Source organism: Xyrauchen texanus, chromosome 32, assembly GCF_025860055.1.
Source record: "Xyrauchen texanus isolate HMW12.3.18 chromosome 32, RBS_HiC_50CHRs, whole genome shotgun sequence".
Lineage (NCBI taxonomy): Eukaryota > Metazoa > Chordata > Actinopteri > Cypriniformes > Catostomidae > Xyrauchen > Xyrauchen texanus.
In genome coordinates this window covers 4,091,291-4,111,107 of record NC_068307.1, presented here as the reverse complement: position 1 = coordinate 4,111,107, position 19,817 = coordinate 4,091,291, and the positions used below count along the sequence as shown (strand labels likewise).

The following is a 19,817-nucleotide window of genomic DNA, read 5'->3' as shown; positions in this document are numbered from 1 at the left end:
TTTGTCATCATCTCTCAGCAACATGTAGCAGTGGAGTCCGACACCAAGCAGGAACGGAGTTGGATCTGGCCGGCTCTGGATTCCGGAAACAAATAGAATAATATTAGTGTTGGTGCCATTCAATTTTATGCAGCATTATAGATCATGATGGATGTTGGTAAATGCATTTGATTCCCCTTTTAGCTGTTTTTATGCATGACGCAACACCACTACTGGACGCTTCTGGTATATGACATGGCGCATTCTAAAATTCGAAACAATTGTTTACTATAAATGTATGCCCATCTATGACTCCGGAGGCTGTTCTAATTTATAACAGAGCGCAACTTGCATATTTTCCATTGAATTTGACCCAGATCGTTATAAAAGGACACAGATTATTTACTCTAGTCTTGTTCATACACAAACTTTGTGTGTAGTGTCTGCCAACTGAACCACATCGACGTGCCCTGTGTTTGATACCTCTGCCATGTCCTAGCTGCAACCAGGCGAGGCACTTCTCGTCCGATGTGTGGACGCTTTTACACTATGGAACAGTGTAGTTAGGCTGCATTCATGTGATATATAATCCTACTGCATCACGTTCAAGTGCTTTGTTGTTGGAAAGAACAAAAAACACGGAGGAGACCAGGGGACCTCTTATTTTGACACTGATGCATAATACTCAGTCAGCCTGTTGGCGATAATTTTATTTTTCTAGCAATACATGCTATTTTCTAGGCGTAAATATGTACAATGTGCATCAAATAGTTGCTGATATCCGTAAATGACTGAAACAGCAAGCACTAACAATTAGCTATATATAGAAAAAGTTATGCAATCTATCATTCACATCTTCCGCCATGTGGAACGTTCAAATTTCCTCCCAGCTTGGGGAAAGGAAATAATCTTAGAGTTTCCCAGTTGTCATTATGACTTGAGGGGTCATTCATATGCAACTTCTGAGTAGGTCATTCGTATTTAAGATAACTCTGATTGCATGTGAAGGCAGCATTAAGTTAATAGCTAGCTAGTTATTCAGGAAGCTTTCTCTCTTTTCTTTGAAATCACCACCATAATTGAATGTTCAATATTGTAATGATGAGGATAAACAGAAGTTTGAACAAAACAACAATCCATTTGTTTAAAGAAACTGCTGTGTTGTTTTCTTTTCCACCAATAAAAAGAAACTTGGAATAGCAGTGCTCAAGCATTTCATGAGTCCTGTGATTTGTTGAGTATTTTTTTTTTCTGTACCCTTCACATTTCCTGGAAGTTGACTATGTCTTCCAGGAATGAAGCTATTTATGTCAGACTGCAATCTAGGACTCCATCTAGTATGTGTGTGTTTACATTAGGGAAATACAAGAGCAAACAAAGGACAAAATATAATAAGACCCCATGGAATAATTAAATGAGCATGGTTTACCTTCCTGTTTTGGCATATTTCTTATTGAAACATGAAATTGGTGCAGGACATACGGAAGGGTTCATCCCTTTTTTTAAACTAAGTGACTTTTCTCACAAGGTGTAAATATCACCTGTTCAATTTGCACTTCAATAGTCTTGTGGAAACACAGAAATCGAAGACTCCATGTGTTGCTGCAGTGGTGTGGAGAGTAACGATAGTGTAACTGTGCTTTTTCCTTGAGGACAATCCGTGTTCGATTCAGTCTTTTGTCCCACTTTTTTCCATCCTGTTTTCTGTCTCCCCAATTATATTTTCTTTAAGGCAGAGTTTTTTTGCATTAAGTGTAAATGGCAACAAAAAGTATCTTCTTTGCACTAAGGGCAAAGGACTGCTGATATTATTTACACACCTAATTACATACTGCAGTTTAGGGGCATCGCTGCAGCATGTTAATTGTGTTTACTTGGAGTTCCACAAACACCCTACCCCTAAACCTAACCCTAACCTTCCCTTACAAAAACTAACCATGGTTTTACTACTATAACCATAGTATCACCATTGTATTTTGTACTAAAATCATAATAATCATATAATTAAACATGGTTACTGTATTAACACCATATTACTGTATTAATAGTATGTTAATAGGATTAAAACAAGTGCCTTCCTCCAAAAAACACAATACATAATTAATACAATATTACTAAGTAAAATCATGGTTAAATTTACATAGACCAAACCTTTCTCATAACTCCCCAACATTCACAGTGACCAAATCACTGCAAGGAATTCAAGCTTTACATTCATTTTTATTTATTATTATAAGTAGTTCATCAGTAGTTATTATATAAATATTGGGTTGATAGCCTTTATTTTTTAAATGCAAAATGTGTTGCGTTAACTTGTCTTCACCTAAAATAATTGTGTCCAACAACTCAATGTGATTTAATTTTGACAGACCTACAGTCATTTTCCTTATTATTATTTATTTTTTTATTTGCATTGCAAGGATTTTTGCCTTCAAATTGATATTGTCCGAATTCTGCCATGCACTTTTCACCCAATGAGCAGGTCTGGACAACAGACAACAGGAAGGAGACAGTGGTATTACCCTGGCATGTACTCAGCCACTCATTAAGCTTCTGCCCAGAGAAACATTTATGTAACCCAACCTCACATTTGTCCTGTTATAGCCAGAGTTAGTCCGGTGTCTGTGAGGTGCCAGGAGCTGAGGTGACAATAGGAGGCAGAGGGAGATGGCAGCCAGACTTCCTGGAAAGATCAAGGGAGCAGGGCTCAGAGTTATGCCACAGACTGGACAGCTTCAGAGCCATATTCACAATATAGATGCATAAATGATGACTGTTTTTCAGATCAGTTTAGCTCTTTAACTTGCAGTTGGATTAGTCTAGCCAGAAGAGAACTTGATCCTAGTTCAGCACTTCAGTCATCTGGATGTAGATCTATATGGGCTTAAGGGATAAAGTCTTTATTCATAAAGCATTGTGATGCATCAATGCTGACTAGAATCCATTTTTATGACAAAATGTATATAAACAGGACATACGAAAGAAATGATTCTCATCTTAAATTGGCATTCAACAAATCCATCCTCAGATCTCGTTGCAGCATAATGCTGGTTTGTGTCAAACTCCTGTTGCTGGGTTATGGAATGAACTGATATGGAGTTTTACAAGCACTTTTCCAAGAAACTGAAGGATCGGATCAATGGTGTTGGAATATCTGCATAGTGTGTTGAGATATTTCTCCAAATGGATCAGGGCTGATGAAGTGTAGCTAATTCTAGCTTCAGAAACTCATGCCATGTGTTTTTGTAATTAACCCTCCTGTTATCCTCAAATTTACTAAAATATTTTATCCTTGGGGTCAATTTCCCCTTTCTTGGGGCAATAGGAGACAACAGTGGCTCTATCATTGAAGGCAAACATTGAAGATGTTACCTTTCTCTTCTTTATCGCAAGAAGCTTTTGTTTTTTCCTCACTGTCCCCAACATGGTAACCTTCCTTTTCAGCATTTCCTCACCCAGGGCATCAGATGTGAAATAATTATCACATGTAATGTTATGACCATTCAGTCCTTCAGCCCAGTACTACCCTCATGCCCTGATTTATTTAAGGCGTTCCCAAGGGGATTTACCAGTGTACACCTGCATATTCCAGGCATAGGTGGACTGTGCATCACATACTGCCCATATTTTGATACCGTATTTGGCCGGTTTGCTTGGTATGTATTGTCTGAAGGGACAGCACCCACAAAATGCAACCAGACATTCATCCACAGTGACGTGGGGGCCTGGATTGTAAAGAAAGGGTAATCGCTGGACCCACTTGTCCCATACATCCCGTATTGTGCTCTTGTCGGCCTGCCTTGGTGCTCTGTCATCAAAGTGTATGACGTGGGAGAAAACATGGAATGTCTTTAGGTGGCTGGAATTGCCCTTCCAGTGTCATCATTCCAAAGGCTTGCTGTTGCTTCTCCTTTTGACCTGTACACTCCTGGCAAAATGAGCAACCTAATGTAGGCTTGCAAGTGGGTCACATCCAAGTCTTTACAAATGTCCCCATACATGCGCATCCACTCTAAGATTGTCATCATAAGTAAATCCCTTTCGATTGATGGTGTTACTAAGAGCTCAAATGCTGATTTTATGTCTTGGACATGGCTGACAGCATATATGGTGGGGCGTGGAACCATTTTGATGACATTAGCAGCGCTAAGTCTACCTGTCGTTCAAGTGGGGAGAGGTACCATAATAACTTTCCATTTTTGGAAAGTAACGTGTCTGCTGGTGGTTGAGAGACAACTGGAGGTCAACACTAAGAGTCTCATTCTCATCAGAGGCCTCTTCAACATTCACATTCTCCTCTGTCACTTTCACTGTCAAAGAACTGTGCAAGCCTTTATATATGTTTGCTCCTCACTATGTTGGATGAACTATCAATGTCTCACAAGAATTATGTTTTCCCCTCTCCCACGGTGTGGGAAATATTAAAGTTCTCGTGGGAATTATGTTTACCCCTCCTCCAAGTTATGTGTACTATCAGTGGTTCTCATGTTAGGTATGTTAGGTTAGGGCCCTAATGCAGAAGGATGTTTTTTGAAGATTATAAAATGGCATGTTATAGTGACCTCTGTCATCCAAAACAACCAAAACATATGTATGTAAAATGTTGATATTTCTTATATGTTTTATACAGCCAAAACAGTCTGGGGTCAAATTGACCCCAAAGAACACCGATGCTACAAAATGAGAACAGGACATTGAAAACATATCATCATGTTAATTTTATTTTTACCCAGTTCTCCCCATTAAATTTGGAAAAGACATTAAATAATAAGCAAAAAATATAAATTATGTCAATCATGTATTTATAGATGTTAAACATTTATTGGGGTCAAATTGACCCCAAAGATAATAGGAGGGTTAAATCAGAAAATGGTCTCATAGTATCATGTTATTAGACCTACATTTTTTGTGGCTCCTTGTATGTATCACGGCAGTTTCCAATTGAAACATTAAATTACTTTTATTTACTTTCACACAAATCACGACACAATGCAGCAGTATCTAAACACTTTTAATGTAGCACATGCCTTGGTCAGGTGATACATTTGAAAGTTTTAATCAGGGCCGTAGCTAATAGGGTGAAAGGCAGCAATGATTCTAGGAGCCCACAAGCCCAGGGAGGCCCACAACACATTTTAAACTGTACTTTTTAATATGAAAGGGTAGACAGACCAATATGCAGTCAGGGGGCCCAGAATTCCTCGCTATGGCCCTGGTGTGAATTGCATGGTAGCTCAACTATCAGACCGGGATACGAGTCCTGAAGAGCACGCAAGTCGACACATGAGCCGCAAGTGTCATAGAAGCACCACAAAATGACGAAGTTGTCTGAGCAATTGCATTTTTTCATCTGACATTTAACTCTCTTTTAGCTCCACACAGTGGACATTTCACCTCAAAACTTGAGGGTACATTGAGGCACATACAATGGAAGTGAATGGGGCCAATTTTTGTTTTTTTTTTGGCCCAAATTTTTTTTAATCAATATTATCACTTTCAAATCATGTTGACAGGCATATTGTTTAGATCTTGCTATACTTTTAAAACAGTGAGTATTTTAATGTTTACGGATTGGCCCCATTGACTTGCACTGTAACCCAGAATTTTCCTTTTTTTAAAGAAAGAAATTACTTTTTGGGGGACATTGTAGGATATAATTATGTTTGGTCATATCTCTATGAGTAAATTACCATGACTAAAAGTTTCCATAGCCCATCTTTCTCCTTCTCTTCAGTTTGTGATGTTTGGAATTATTGTGTGACTTTGCATTGTCATGCCATTGAACTCACATCACACGCCTGTACGCCATCTGCTCTTCACATTTTCATAAAAGACTGTATACAGCTACACAGAACACTCAAGGTGACAAGAGATCAGAATGGATTCAGCCATTCCACCACGGCTACCTCCATCTCTCCTCAGAGAGTTTGTGACGCAAGTCCCTGGGACAACTTTCCACATCAGTCATCCCTACCGTTGAAGCCCTCCACCAAACAAACTACCTCCCCTTCTGTACTCTGCCCCCCGTGCCAACAGACAGACTAGTGCGGAGGTCAGGCTTCTCTCACTATTTTTAACAGAATTTCAGAGAAGTGTCTGGGATTCAACTCACTCACACAAAGGCGGTTAGCCATAAGAGCACTTTGTTCCATGCCACTGATGTCACTGCTGGTGCCAAAAATTTTAATTGGGGGGTCGCTTGTCACTTACAGTAGGCTATGAGAACATACAATGATTGAAAGTTAGAACTGCATTGTCCAGACTCACTCGAGGGACTTGAACTGCCACAGTGCATGTATTGTAACAGGGAAGAGAGATTAAAGGAGCTTTGAATCTAAGGTAACTCTCTTTATTCTTGTTGTTTGTTTTGTAACATTAGGAGCTTTTAATAGGATGTTGTGGCTGAAGTTTGGTCATTTTCATGCTCCTAATGATTGAGGTTTTGCTATTGTTGTCATGACTTGCAAACTGTTTTCTGAGGTACTGTTGATTTGTGGATACTGAGGTGGAAGTGTTGCATTTCTGAGCTAGGAAAATTAAAACGGATCAGTGTCTGGGTTTAATTTAGTTCAGAAAAGGACTTGCTGAACTTCAATGTTTTGATGGTTGTTACATGATCTACTAATACTATATTATTATTTTAAAAGATGTTTTTATGAAAGAAACAAACCAAGCGTGTTTATTATTCCGGGTTTCGTATAATTTAAGTTCAATTGACAGCTTTTGTGGCATAATGTTAATTACCACAAGAATTCATTTAGAATATTTCACATTTTTGGAAAATTTGAAAAAGAAAACATCTGGTTTACATTGAGGCAGTGAATGGGGCCAATCTGTAAACGTTAAAATGCTCACTGTTTCAAAAGTATAGCCACAAGACGTAAACAACATACGTGTTAACATGATTTTAGTGTGATAAAATCACTTCATTACCTGTTCTGTGTAAAGATATATCCAATTTTACAAGTTTATTGTCATGACGGCATGTCATGTAAACCATAAAACAACCCTAAAAATGAAGATTTAAAATTTTTAAATCAAATTTTAAATGACGAATTATTGTGTGCACTTTTATTAAATAATAAGCCTTTAAAACCTCCAAAAATTGCTGTTAATTGAACTTAACTAGTATTGAACATGGAATATTCCTTTAAAACTTGGATTAGGTTAAAAAATTCTTGAAACACTCAAAAGATGGCAAACTAAAGCTATGGCACATCTTTATTTTGTCTGTTTTTTGTTTTGTTATGTTTTGTTTTGTCTTATGTCATGTTATGTTATGTTATGTTATGTTATGTTATGCTATGCTATGTTATGCTATGTTATGCTATGTTATGTTATGCTATGTTGTGCTATGCTATGTTGTGCTATGTTATGTTATGCTATGTTATGCTATGCTGTGGTATGCTATGCTATGTTACAGTATGTTATGTTATGTTATGCTATGCTATGCTATGTTATGTTATATTATGCTATCCTATGCTATGCTATGTTAATGTTATGCTATGCTGTGCTATGTTAGGCTATGTTATTTTATGCTATGCAATGCTATGTTATGCTATGCTATGCTACGCTACACTACGTTATGCTATGCTATGTTATGTTATGGCCCTATGTTTTTGCTTTGGTTTTCGGTTTTGTTTGTGCTCTAGCTAATTTGTCTTTATTTATTTGCACACTTATTTACTGATTTGCATATTTTAGGACTGCTGTCCATTTGAGTTTCATTTTATTGTCTTCTATCAGCGGCTTATTCCTTGTATAATCTTACGTGGGCAATAAAATGTATTCTGATTCTGAAAACAATGAGCACGTTTACATACAAATTAGTTAACAATAATATGTGAGGTGCTATAAATTACTTAAAGGAATATTCAGGGTTCAATACAAGTTAAGCTCAGTTGATAGCATAATATTGATTAACACAAAATTATTGGTATTTATTGCTGTGCATGTAAATGTTCTTGATTAGTGGAGTGTTCTTTACAAATTGCATTCCTCATTACAAATCCAACAATCTACTGGTGACAAATATGAAGAGGAGGCATGAGCAGATGATTAAAATTATATTTTCAGAGGTTTTTTTTAAATAGAGAGTTTCCATATGGTCCTCTCTGTCCCATTTCACAGACTGCAGTTCCCTCTGTCTATGTCGTGCCCATCCCCTTCTCTCAGTGACATGTCTCTAGGCCGCAGGCCCACCTTTCATCGATACATCTGCACCAAGGTGCTGCTGGCCGAGGGCAGAGAGTCACCCTTCACTGAGCACTGCCGAAACTTTGAGGAAAGCTACAGGGTGAGAATCAATCCTCATTCATTAATAACTGAAGCCATGTAGTCATTATTCCTCTGCCTGGTGTTTGACTAGAGCAAAAGAGTTGGGTTCTTTTTAGCTATAATGTACAAACCTTTAGTGTTTAGGGAGACCGACTCAATAATGTCATTGACAGTACATCATGAGAGTGGGTGGTCACTGCAGAGCTTTTTTGGTGCACTTTGTTGGCAGTGATCTTATTGGTGGATCGTTCCCTTCAGGATGCTGGGTAGTGTAGTTCTTCACCAGAAAGTCTGCTACTAGACAAATTCTTTTTGGATGGCTTCAACAAAAGCATATACCATCGATTAACAACATCGCAGCTCACTATAGTCTGTCTTTATAGGCTTATTAGTTATCGTTAAAGGATTAGTTAACCCAAAAATAAAAATTCAGTCACCTGTTTTAGCTTAAACGCCCCAATGTGATGAAGATGCTGGGTTAAATGTTGCTCTCTTACCCTATCATGAAGGGGCACAGGAGATCAACAGTCAGTGAACATTTTCACTAAATAATATATTAGATATATGCTTTTGTTGAAGTCATAAGCCCACATTATTTCAATTTTATTTAAAAAAAAAAGAACCTGTTTATTAGTAGATTTTCTGGTGAAGAACCACACAACCCATCATCCAGAAGGGAAACTGGAGTGGTGTTGGCGTAGTGGACTAAAGCACATAACTGGTAATCAGAAGGTTGCTGGTTCGACCCCCACAGCCACCACCATAATGTCCTTTAGCGAGTCACTTAACTCCATGTTGCTCCACGGGGGATTGACCCTGTAATTAGTGCACTGTAAGTCGCTTTGGATAAAAGCGTCTGCCAAATGCATAAATGTAAATGTAAATGTAAACTATCCACCAATAAGAGAATCATGGACAACAAAGTCTGAATTTTTATTTTTGGGTAAACTATCAATTTCATTAATTCCACTATGCAAAAAAAAAATTATTTAATTAGATTTTTACTTTTGGAACCAGACTGTTGCGATCAATTACACTACCCAAGAGAGATCAACCAATCAGAGAAGTCGCTGTTACCATAGAAATGCAAATTGCAAAATAATCAAATCAATATCTCTACACTCTCATCACAAAAATCTAATAAATATATTGTGTTTTATACTTATAATCAATGACTTAAAGTCAATTATTTTATTTGGTACGGTCATTTATGATTCATATACAAGATTCACAATGAATCGTGGGACGCGTAGCTTAATCACTAATATGAAAATATAAGCAAAACGTTTTATATTTACACTGCATTTTTCCCCTATTTTCATTTTATTTAAATATTTTTATTTTTGCTTCGAATCAAAGGTAATAAATATTGTGAATCATCTTGGCTCTAGTTAGCTTAGTTCATAGCTTAAAACTCTCTATAGAAGTATTTTTTGAAATGCCTATAGAGAAAACAAATGGTAAAAAAGTGAATGGTCACTGTTGTGGTCTTGAAGAATGTCTATCACATTATAATATTTGCTTTTGTACTCCATTACCTGATTTACTGTACTCCTTTACTGTTTTCAGATACTGCTGCATATTCCTTTGCAATCAAGAGAATCAAATTTTGTCATTCCATACATTAATTAAAAAAAGACGTTTTTATTGTATTTTGGATCTCTTTTTGAATTCTTCTCTTCTTCGAGTCCGTTGCAATCTCAGATGTCGTTCTGCCAATATCTGGCGCAGATCACAGCTGATGTAGTCGGTTCAGCCAGGTCCTGGGCGCTGCACTGAGGGGCGTTTTCACACTCCAGTAGATGGGGCATTGTCTGTACTGCTCCGCAGCTACATGTGTCGTCTGTCTGGTGGTTCCATGTTTTCATAAGTGCTTTGCACCTGCCCTGTTCCACTCGTAATCTGTTGAGGGTCTTCCAGGTTAGCCATGGGAGGTCGTGCCCACTGGCGAGACATTCAGTCGGGGTGATTCCTCTCTCCATCCAGTCCAGGACTCGTGTGTTTAGCTGGTTCCATTCATCTTTCCAAATGTTGGTCCTTGCTATTTCTTTGGTTGTCTGGAGAGGTGGGACTGTCAGTAGGAAACTGGCTCTCGATTTCAGACGGGGTGGGGGTGCTATGTGTCCGTGCAGGGGGTGTCTGGTGTTTGAATTAATACTGTATCTAATGTATTATTTGATTAAATCTTACATATTGAATAAGTCAGGTTCTTCAGACAGAGATCCAGAAGCTGAAGGATCAAGTTCAGGAGATGCACAGAAGCCTGACAAAGCATCACTCGCTCATCAACACAGACACCATGGGCGAAATCCTGGAAAGCTCTCGGCTCATTAACGAACAGATCGTGTCACAGTACTCTGCCGTGCAGACCCAAAGGGCCATATTTGAGAAGGTGAGACCACAGATTAATTTAGCATATTATTTTTTCAAAACACAGCTTCTTAGAATATTCTGGCTGTTTCTAGATATGGGATATGACCTTTCAAAGAGTAACCAACGAGCAAGAGATCTATGAAGGTGAGAAACACAAGTGTGCTGCCTGTGGGTTGCATATACAATTTGACCACTAATTAGTGCACTAATTAGTTTGCCAATTACAGCACAGCTTCATGATCTTCTTCAGCTGAAGCAAGAGAACGCCTACTTGACAACCATTGCACGACAGATCGGGCCCTACATGTTATCCATAGCAAAAGTAAAAGAGCGCCTGGAACCCAGGTTGTTTTGCAATTTTAATACTCAAGCATTCATATTTTATATTTGAATGTTTATACCCAAGCATCCCATCTGCATAATGTGGCCATTGGATTATTTTGGTTACTAAATGGGATATTGTTGATGTATTCACAGGTTTAAAAAGCCACAAAGGTCTGAGGAAGATCACATGGACACTCTGGTGATTTGTAAGGCTGGCGCAACGACTACAGAACAAAACAGGTGATCTATATCAAACACCATGGATGCGTCCAAATTCCCAATTTCTCGAACACTGATGAAGTACATTTTTGTAGGGATACAGGTGCAGTGTTTCCCATTAATTACCTAGACTGTGGCGGCCGTCACAGCCTGCCATGGTTTCATAATGAACCGAAAATATTTTTATACTTCTCTTAATAACAGAAAAGATCTCTAACGTTGTGTTTTGCGCCATTGCAAACTAGCATGTAACTTAAATGTCATTTTATTCTCTCCGGACTTGTCACTGGCTGAAATCGATTTTGTGTTTTGACCATTTGTGAACTGCGTTAAACTCCATCTCATTTACCATTCTTTGTGGGTGTGACCTTTTTGCCGTGTCATCAACATTCACATCTATACAACCAATGTGTTTATCACTACTCGAGCACAAAATTGTTTACAAGAGCACAAAGTTCTTCATAGTTCTAGCCTCTAAATTTTGCTCTCAATGTGCTCCAGATTGATGCATTTAACTTTAAAATGTACAAAATTTTATTAAGGGGTAGCATGCCCCCAGACCCCACTAAAGGGTGCGAGATACATCCACCAAAATCTCACAAACTACTGTTAGAAAAACTATGAAAACATTCCTGGTTTCTGCCACTTTGGCATTGTCACTTACCCTCAATAAAAGTCAGCAATTTCCTTGGGCATTGATAAACAAGTATCATTTAGCCACAAGGATATCCTACTCATTTGACATACTGCTTTTTGCACACTGTGTAGCAGGGAAGTACGCATATTCTCAGAATTTGATGCGTTTCAAATTGCATTTGTTGTCAAGTGTGACAACAGGAGCTATTTCTTTTCTTCTTCCCAGTTTGGAATGCCCAATGCCTACTTAGTAGGTCCTCGTGGTGGCACGGTTACTCGCCTCAATCCAGGTGGCGGAGGGCAAACCTCAGTTGCCTCCGCTTCTGATACCATCAATCCGTGCATCTTATCACATGACTCGTTGAGCATGACACTGTGGAGGCTCTTGGTACTCTCCGTGAAAGTGAGAACCACTAATCGCAACCACGAGGGGTTACCCCATGTGAGGTTACCCTCCCTAGCAACCGGGCCAATTTGGTTGCTTAGGAGACCTGGCTGAAGTCACTCAGCATGCCCTGGATTTGAACTCGTGACTCCAGGGGTGGTAGTCGGTGTCAATACTCGCTGAGCTACCCAGACCCCCAACAGGAGCTATTTCTGATTGTTTGATGACCTCACAACTGGGAATATCGATACTGCTATTGATGTTATGCATTTTAAAATTGCTGGCCTATGAAAACATACGCTAGATGGATGTCTTTGTTTTACGTGCTAATTGCACATGCTAATTGTAAGCTTGTTGCCTTTTGAGAGAGAAAAAATAATATTTTCAGAGAGGAAAAAATTCTGAGAGAAAAACAACATTTTTAGAGAAATATATTTTGAGAGAGAAAAAAAAAACAGAAAGAGAAAGAAAGGTTCAGAGAGAAAGAAAAAAATTAGGACATAGTCTCAGGAAGGCACTAAGACACCTAAACTGAATTTTAGTTTTTTCACAGTGAGGTTCAGGGCTTTTGTAATACAGTAACCCAGCACAAAGTGAAAAATCTACACTTACATGTTTACACATACGTTAAGTGAATGACATTTGGTTTCTTCCACTGGCAGTGACTCTGTCTGCGACTGGGACACCGCCACAGAAAACGCTCTCCTGGAGCCTGAAACGACACAACTGAAGAGCAATGACTTTTGTTGGCATGGAAAGCAGACAAATATTTCAGAGATTTCTGCTGGAAAGAGCTGCTTCTGTAAATCGGCATGTTTGGACGATGGTGAACAATGACCGCAAATGTGGCGTGTGAGTTTAGACATGTGTTAAGATGTCAGCACATGCACAAGAAGAATCAGGACATGATAAGAATTGTTCTAGCATTTTGAGTGTGTCAAACCACCTGGACTTGAGCAAAATAAAAGACTACCGAGTGGATCGAATGGCTCAATAATGTTGGTATTGAAAAAAATATTGATGGGCTTTTGTTTCATGGACTGATGGATTATTGCTTTTTCTTTTGTTGTTGTTTTTATGAAGTGTAACACTAAATGTAGAAGTTCAAAATGTTCAAAATTATATCATGATAAACCTTCCTTTGGTGAAATTTGATTCTACATTGTTTTACTGAATGTTTGTCAAATTGATACTGGTTATGAACAACCTTAATCAGGTTTTCCTTAATCAAACTTTTCTAGGACAGGAGGTCTAAAATCCCAGTTTTAATTCCAAAGATGATTTTACTGTAGATGCCAGTGTGAACATTTTTTAAAATGAAAGGAATATTCTGGGTTCATCACGAGTTAAGCTCAATCCACAGCATTTGTGGCATAATGTTCATTCTCACAAAAAGTATTTTCGACACGTCCCTTTTTTTCTTAAAAAAATAAAATAAAAACCAAAAATCAAGGTTCCAGTGAGGCACTTACAATGGAAGTAAATGAGGCCAATTTTTGAAGGGTTTAAAGGCGGAAATATAAAGCTTATAATTTTATTAGGGCAGTAAATCGATACATTTTTTTAATTGAATTAATTACATGGTGTCCCGATATACAAATATTTGCTGAGAAAGCCCCACATATAACAATAACTCAATATATAATGATGAAATATTTATACATAGTTATCTTTAAATATTAAAAAAAAAAATTATTTATATATATATATATATATATATATATATATATATATATATATATATATATATATATATATATATATATAAAATAAAAAAATATTGAGATAATTAAAATGCATTACATTCCTGTAGCGGAAGAGTTCATAATTGATAAGACGATACAAAAAACAGCTTTAGAATACAATTTATTGTTTACTACCATATTATTGATCATAAATCAATCATTGGCACACAGTTCACAGTAATCCATTTCACAAGTGAATTTGTCAATCAGTTGGAGATTTATTATGAGGGCTTGTTTAAGGACCCGACAATTTACACCTGCCTCAGACATTTTTTTTTTTTTAGAAACAACCAGGGGTACACATAGTACACAATACTACAGATATATTTTACAATAATGCCAAGACATTATATTCATTACATAGTGCAATGCTTTTCAATGCTTTGGAGTTGTTGGTGGTACAAAGAGTATTTAAATAATATTTCAAGTCTTTACAAACAAGTCTAAATAGGGGCTTTATTAGACATAAATTTACACTTATGTACAAAAAACTTGGCAAGAAAAATAAACAGATTAATCAGAAAATATTCACTTTTTAAATTATCAAAACTGTTGAAACCAAATAAAATGTCTTTATAAAGCAAAGACTAGTTAAAATAGAGGTATGTACAAACAAACAAAATTTTCTCCAAAATACTACAGCGTGGACACATTCCCAAAAAAGGTGAGGGGCAGATTAATCCACAGCATTACAGAAGGAGCAAAGTGTTAGGAATTCCTTGTCTTGTTTCACTGTTGCCCTCTGTCTGCCATTTTTGTCACCTTTGCATTCCATAGTTTTGTCCCTTGTTTAGCTCCACTGTCTCACTTGTCATTGTTTAGAACTACACTTCCCAGAATCCGCCTGCCATCATCACTGCCATTTTGTTCATTGTTTTCACCTGTGTCTCATTTTGTCATCACTCACTGTGTATTTAAGCCCTGCTTTTTGTTCACTCCTTGTCGTTCGTTGAATGTTGTTAGCCTGGTGTGTGTTCCCTGCCTGTGTTTTCTAGTTTTATGTTTATTTCCCCATTGAGGGTTTTCCTTTGTGTTTTTTCTTGCTTGTTTATTTAATAAAGTTTAACTGCATTTAGATCCGCATCTCCTCGTCTGCCTTGCTGCTCAATCCTGACAGAAATACAGAAACCTCTGCTGTGTCATTGCTTCATTTCACTGTGCTTCCTGGATTCTGGGTTTTATTAGTGGGTGATGCTAGACCCTCCAGCTCCCCTTAAGTTTAATTTATGAGCGACTCTTAAAAAATTAGGGGCGTTTCACTCCTACTTTTAAGACTCTATAATTTTTTTTTATAGTAATTCACGAAGCATTTTAACATTAAAAGTAGCTCCTACATCCACAACGGCGCAGAAGTCAGTCTGAGGGCTTTTAAGTCCCTAAGAGTGACTCACAGACAATCAGGAGTATGGCTGCTGTCATCAATCAGTGCTTTCCAAATGATGTATTAGAATATTATTTACATTATTGATAGACGTTCACCTTAATTAAATGAGCTCTAAGGGGTATGTACATTTATTTAATTAATTGTGTGAATTTACATATTGCATGAGATATGTATTTACATTATTCCACTTTGGGGCAGTCCTGAGGCTATTTCATTGTTCATCTGGAAAATGGCCTGAAGGTAAAAAAAAGTTATTGTGCCTGGTTGTCCTAGCGCTGACTGCTCTGAAGTGCTGGCCAGAGGGCAACAGTTAAAAAAGGGAGTGGGCAGGGTGTGTGGGGTCCTGAGTGATTCTACCAGCACGTTTCCTCACTCTGGAGATGTACAAGTCTTGGAGGGTGGGCATGGGGGCACCAATAATCCTCTCAGCAGTCCTTACTGTCCGTTGTAGTTTCCTTCTGTCTGATTTGGTTGCTTAACCAAACCAGGCAGTTATAGATGTAAACAAGACAGACTCAATAACGGCCGAGTAGGACTAGTTTATTGCAAGTGTGTTTTCATGATTGTAAACTTGCTTAGGAATGCAGGTACTGTACCTCTCCCACAAAGCAAACAACCGGAGATAAAGGTTTTAACAACTCCCTGGCCACAGGAAAGATTAAATTGTGTAGTGTGGAATTGTGTCATCAGTCAGCAGAAACATCTATGAAACTATATATACACTTTCTAGAACGCACATCGTCCGACAATTCAAAGAAAAAAAGGTGGCATTCAATACAGGATGAAGAAATGTTCGTCAACCAAAAAAACACTGAAGTCATCCTTGTCAACCAATCACTGTGGGCGATTTAAAAGAGCGAGCTCTTAAAACTTTACATCATCCATCGCAATGAGGTCACCACCTTACATTTATTTTAAGATTTCCTTAGTAAAACTAGCTCTTAGCAGTTTTGTGAATAGGTTTGTGGCAGGGCGGAGGGCGGGGCCGGGTCGTGATCATACACACCCGGTCCCTTATCAGGCTAATCAAGCCTCCGAGAGGGATAAAGGCCAACTGCGGGGGATTGTGCGGGAGAGAGAGATAGTTTACAGACATGTCCGTCATGTGTGTTTGTCTTTTGTTTGAGTTTGAAATTAAACTATTATTCATATTGAAAAGCCGGTTCTCGCCTCCTCCTTTCCATTGACTGCTTTACAAGGTTTTAAGAAACAATTTGTAGCTAGGAACTCTTTGGAGAACTCATAGTGGTAAGATTTTCTCTCCTTTTCTCCCCAATTTGGAATGCCCAATTCCCAATGTGCTCTAAGTCCTCGTGGTGGTGTAGTGACTCGCCTCAATCCAGATGGTGGAGGACAAATAACAGTTGCCTCCGCATCTGAGACTGTCAATCCATGCATTTTTTCACGTGGCTTGTTGGGCATGTTACAACTGAGATCTAGCGCGTGTGGAGGCTCACACTATTCTCCGCAGCATCCATGCAAAATACACCACATGCCCCACGGAGACCAAGAACCACATTATAGTGACCACGAGGAGGATAACTCAATGTGACCCTACCCACCCTTGCAACTGTTCCAGTTGGTTGCTTAGGAGACCTGACTGGATTCACACAGCACACCCTGGATTCAAACTTGCGACTCCTGGTGTGGTAGTCATTGTCTTTACATATTGAGCTACCCTGGCCTCACAAATATTATTTATTAAATGTTGTCAATAGCCTTTCTAGAAAGAATAATCACCCTGCATGTACACTCAGTTATGTGATACACTATATATTTATATTTATTACACTTACACATGTCATACATGCAACCTTAAAGCTAAATAATTCTCCACAGAAATGTGTCGACACAAGCACTTCATTTGCACATGCACTGAGATGGTGTTAACAAGGTCCAACTTGACCAAAGGGGACATAGATCACTCGAATGGTGACATTGTGGTGACCTCAATGGTGACCTTTATGAATTCTTAAAAACAACTATTTAAATGCCTCCACTAGTTCCCTTTGATACACAGCATCAGTGACCAGCTACATCAGCAAGTGCATTGATGATGTCACTTTCTCCAAGTCCATCACCACACACTCCAACCAGAAGCCGTAGATGAGGACCCGAGACTCCACCTTCAGAGCAGGCGACAAGGCAGCCTTAAGAACAGCCAGGGCCAAACTGTCCTGGGCCATCAGAGAGGCAAAGCGCGCACACTCCCAGAGAATTCACAGTCACTTCCAGGACAGCAGTGACACACGGCATATGTGGCAGGGCATCCAGGCCATCACCAACTACAGGACAACATCAGTTGCCTGTGACAAAGATGTCTCCCTTCCAGATGCGCTGAACGACTTCTATGCTCGGTTCGAAGTGCAGAACGACGTGGTGGCGAGGAAGACCACCCCTCCTCCCAATGACCAGGTGCTCTGTCTTACCACGGCTGATGTGAGGAAAACTCTACGTAGAGTCAACCCACGGAAGGCTGCTGGACCAGACAACATTCCTGGCAGAGTGCTCAGAGGATGTGCAGACCAGCTGGCAGATGTTCTTACCGACATCTTCAACATCACTCTGAGCAGCGCCGTCGTTCCAACGCGCTTCAAGGCCACCATCGTCCCCATGCCAAAGAAGTCTTCAGTGTCCTGCCTTAACGACTACCGTCCCGTCGCGCTCACACCCATCATCATGAAGTGCTTCGAGAGGCTTGTCATGAGGCACATTAAGACCCAGCTGCCCCCCTCACTAGACTCACTGCATGAATGACGAGTCAGCATACAGAGAGGAGGTGCAGCGGCTAACGGACAGGTGTAGAGCCAACAACCTGTCTCTGAATGTTGACAAAACAAAAGAGATGGTTGTTGACTTTAGGAGAGCACAGAGTGACCGCTCTCTGCTGAACATCGACGGCTCCTCTGTAGAGATCATCAAGAGCACCAAATTCCTTGGTGTTCATCTGGCGGAGAACCTCACCTGGTCCCTCAACACCAGCTCTATTACCAAGAAAGCCCAGCAGCGTCTCTACTTTCTTTGAAGGCTGAGGAAAGCACATCTCTCACCCCCCATCCTCACTACATTCTATAGAGGGACTATTGAGAGCATCCTGAGCAGCTGCATCACTGCCTGGTTTGGGACTTACACCGTTTCGGACCGCAAAGCCCTGCAGAGGATAGTGAGGACAACTGAGAAGATCATCAGGGTCTCTCTTCCCTCCATCAAAGACATATACAAAAAACACTGTATCCGCAAAGCAACCAGCATTGTGGACGACACCACACACCCCTCACACAAACTCTTCACCCTCCTGCCGTCTGGCAAGAGGTACCGAAGCATTCGGGCCCTCACGGCCAGACTGTGTAACAGCTTCTTCCCCCAAGCCATCAGTCTCCTGGACTGACACACACACACACACACACACACACACACACAACACACACACACACACACACACACACACACACACACACACACACACACACACACACACACACACACACAGAGACATGTGTCCTGAGTTGCACTTTAATTTTGTCACTTTATAACTGGCTGCTACCTCAATAACTGCTATGTCCATAGAACACTATCTCATAGTATGTTATGTTTGCATTTGGCATTTTTAGAAACTGTCATCTTTTGCACTTCTGTGTACTGGTCTCTTTTGTGTGTCTATTGTCCTGTTCATTGTTAGTACTTTATTGTACTGTCCTGTAATTTTTGCACACTTTGCACATGCACTTTATAGGTATGTTATTTAGTCTGTGTAGTCTCATGTGGTTCTGGGTTTGTCCTATGTTGTTTTATGTACCATCATGGTCCTTGAGGAAAGTTGTCTCATTTTGCTGTGTACTGTACTAACTGTATATGGTTGAAACGGCAATAAAAAACCACTTGACTTGACTTTGACCAAGGAAGCGTAATTAAATTATTCAAGACCAATGGATTATGCGCATTCCTCATAATGTTCATTGTTTACTCAATTATTTGAGTTATTTACATTATCTTAAGTCTATGGCTTTTTTTTTTAGATAAATAAGTTCAAGGAGCATAGGTATTTGAGTTGTGAGCCCAAAACATGACATTTCAAGTGGTTTATATAAGACTTGATTTTCAAGTAATAACAACATTAGAGTTTACACTGATGTTGTTGTTTTTTAACACAAATAAACGGAGTACCACAAACGTTTTTAGAGTTAGCTGGATGCATTTTATGAGTTCAATCAATTATACTGAGCTTGTTTTAGTCTGTTGCTAATGGCAACAATATAAACAAGATTCTTTATATTTTTTTTGAGTTGACACAACTGACAACTTTCAAGTCAAACTAACATGTTAAATTGTCATTGTATCAATTTGTATTCTTAACACGTATTTGTCACCTTAACTCAAAAACTCAACAACTACATTCGGTGCCAGGTTACACTGCATTATTTATTGCTAAATCTTTGATACTAAGAAATGTAAACTAGTTTGAATCTAAGCACATTTTAGACAAACAATATCACCC

At 39.0% G+C, this 19,817-nt stretch overlaps 1 protein-coding gene across 2 annotated transcripts; it reads left to right on the top strand.

The window, feature by feature from the left end:
* Positions 1-6,182: 6,182 nt before the first annotated feature.
* Positions 6,183-13,717, top strand: LOC127626213 (RING finger protein 207-like). Of its 2 annotated transcripts, none has more exons than XM_052101836.1 (7): positions 6,183-6,318; positions 8,110-8,275; positions 10,472-10,648; positions 10,722-10,773; positions 10,857-10,974; positions 11,107-11,193; positions 12,856-13,717. In XM_052101836.1, exons 2-7 carry the CDS (start codon positions 8,129-8,131, stop codon positions 13,028-13,030), a joined length of 756 nt encoding a protein of 251 aa, XP_051957796.1. In that variant the 5' UTR covers positions 6,183-6,318; positions 8,110-8,128; the 3' UTR covers positions 13,031-13,717. The 2 variants fall into 2 exon arrangements, with proteins under 2 accessions (XP_051957796.1, XP_051957795.1); XM_052101835.1 differs by having other exon boundaries at positions 10,463-10,648; positions 12,856-13,716.
* The last annotated feature ends 6,100 nt before the right edge of the window (positions 13,718-19,817 follow it).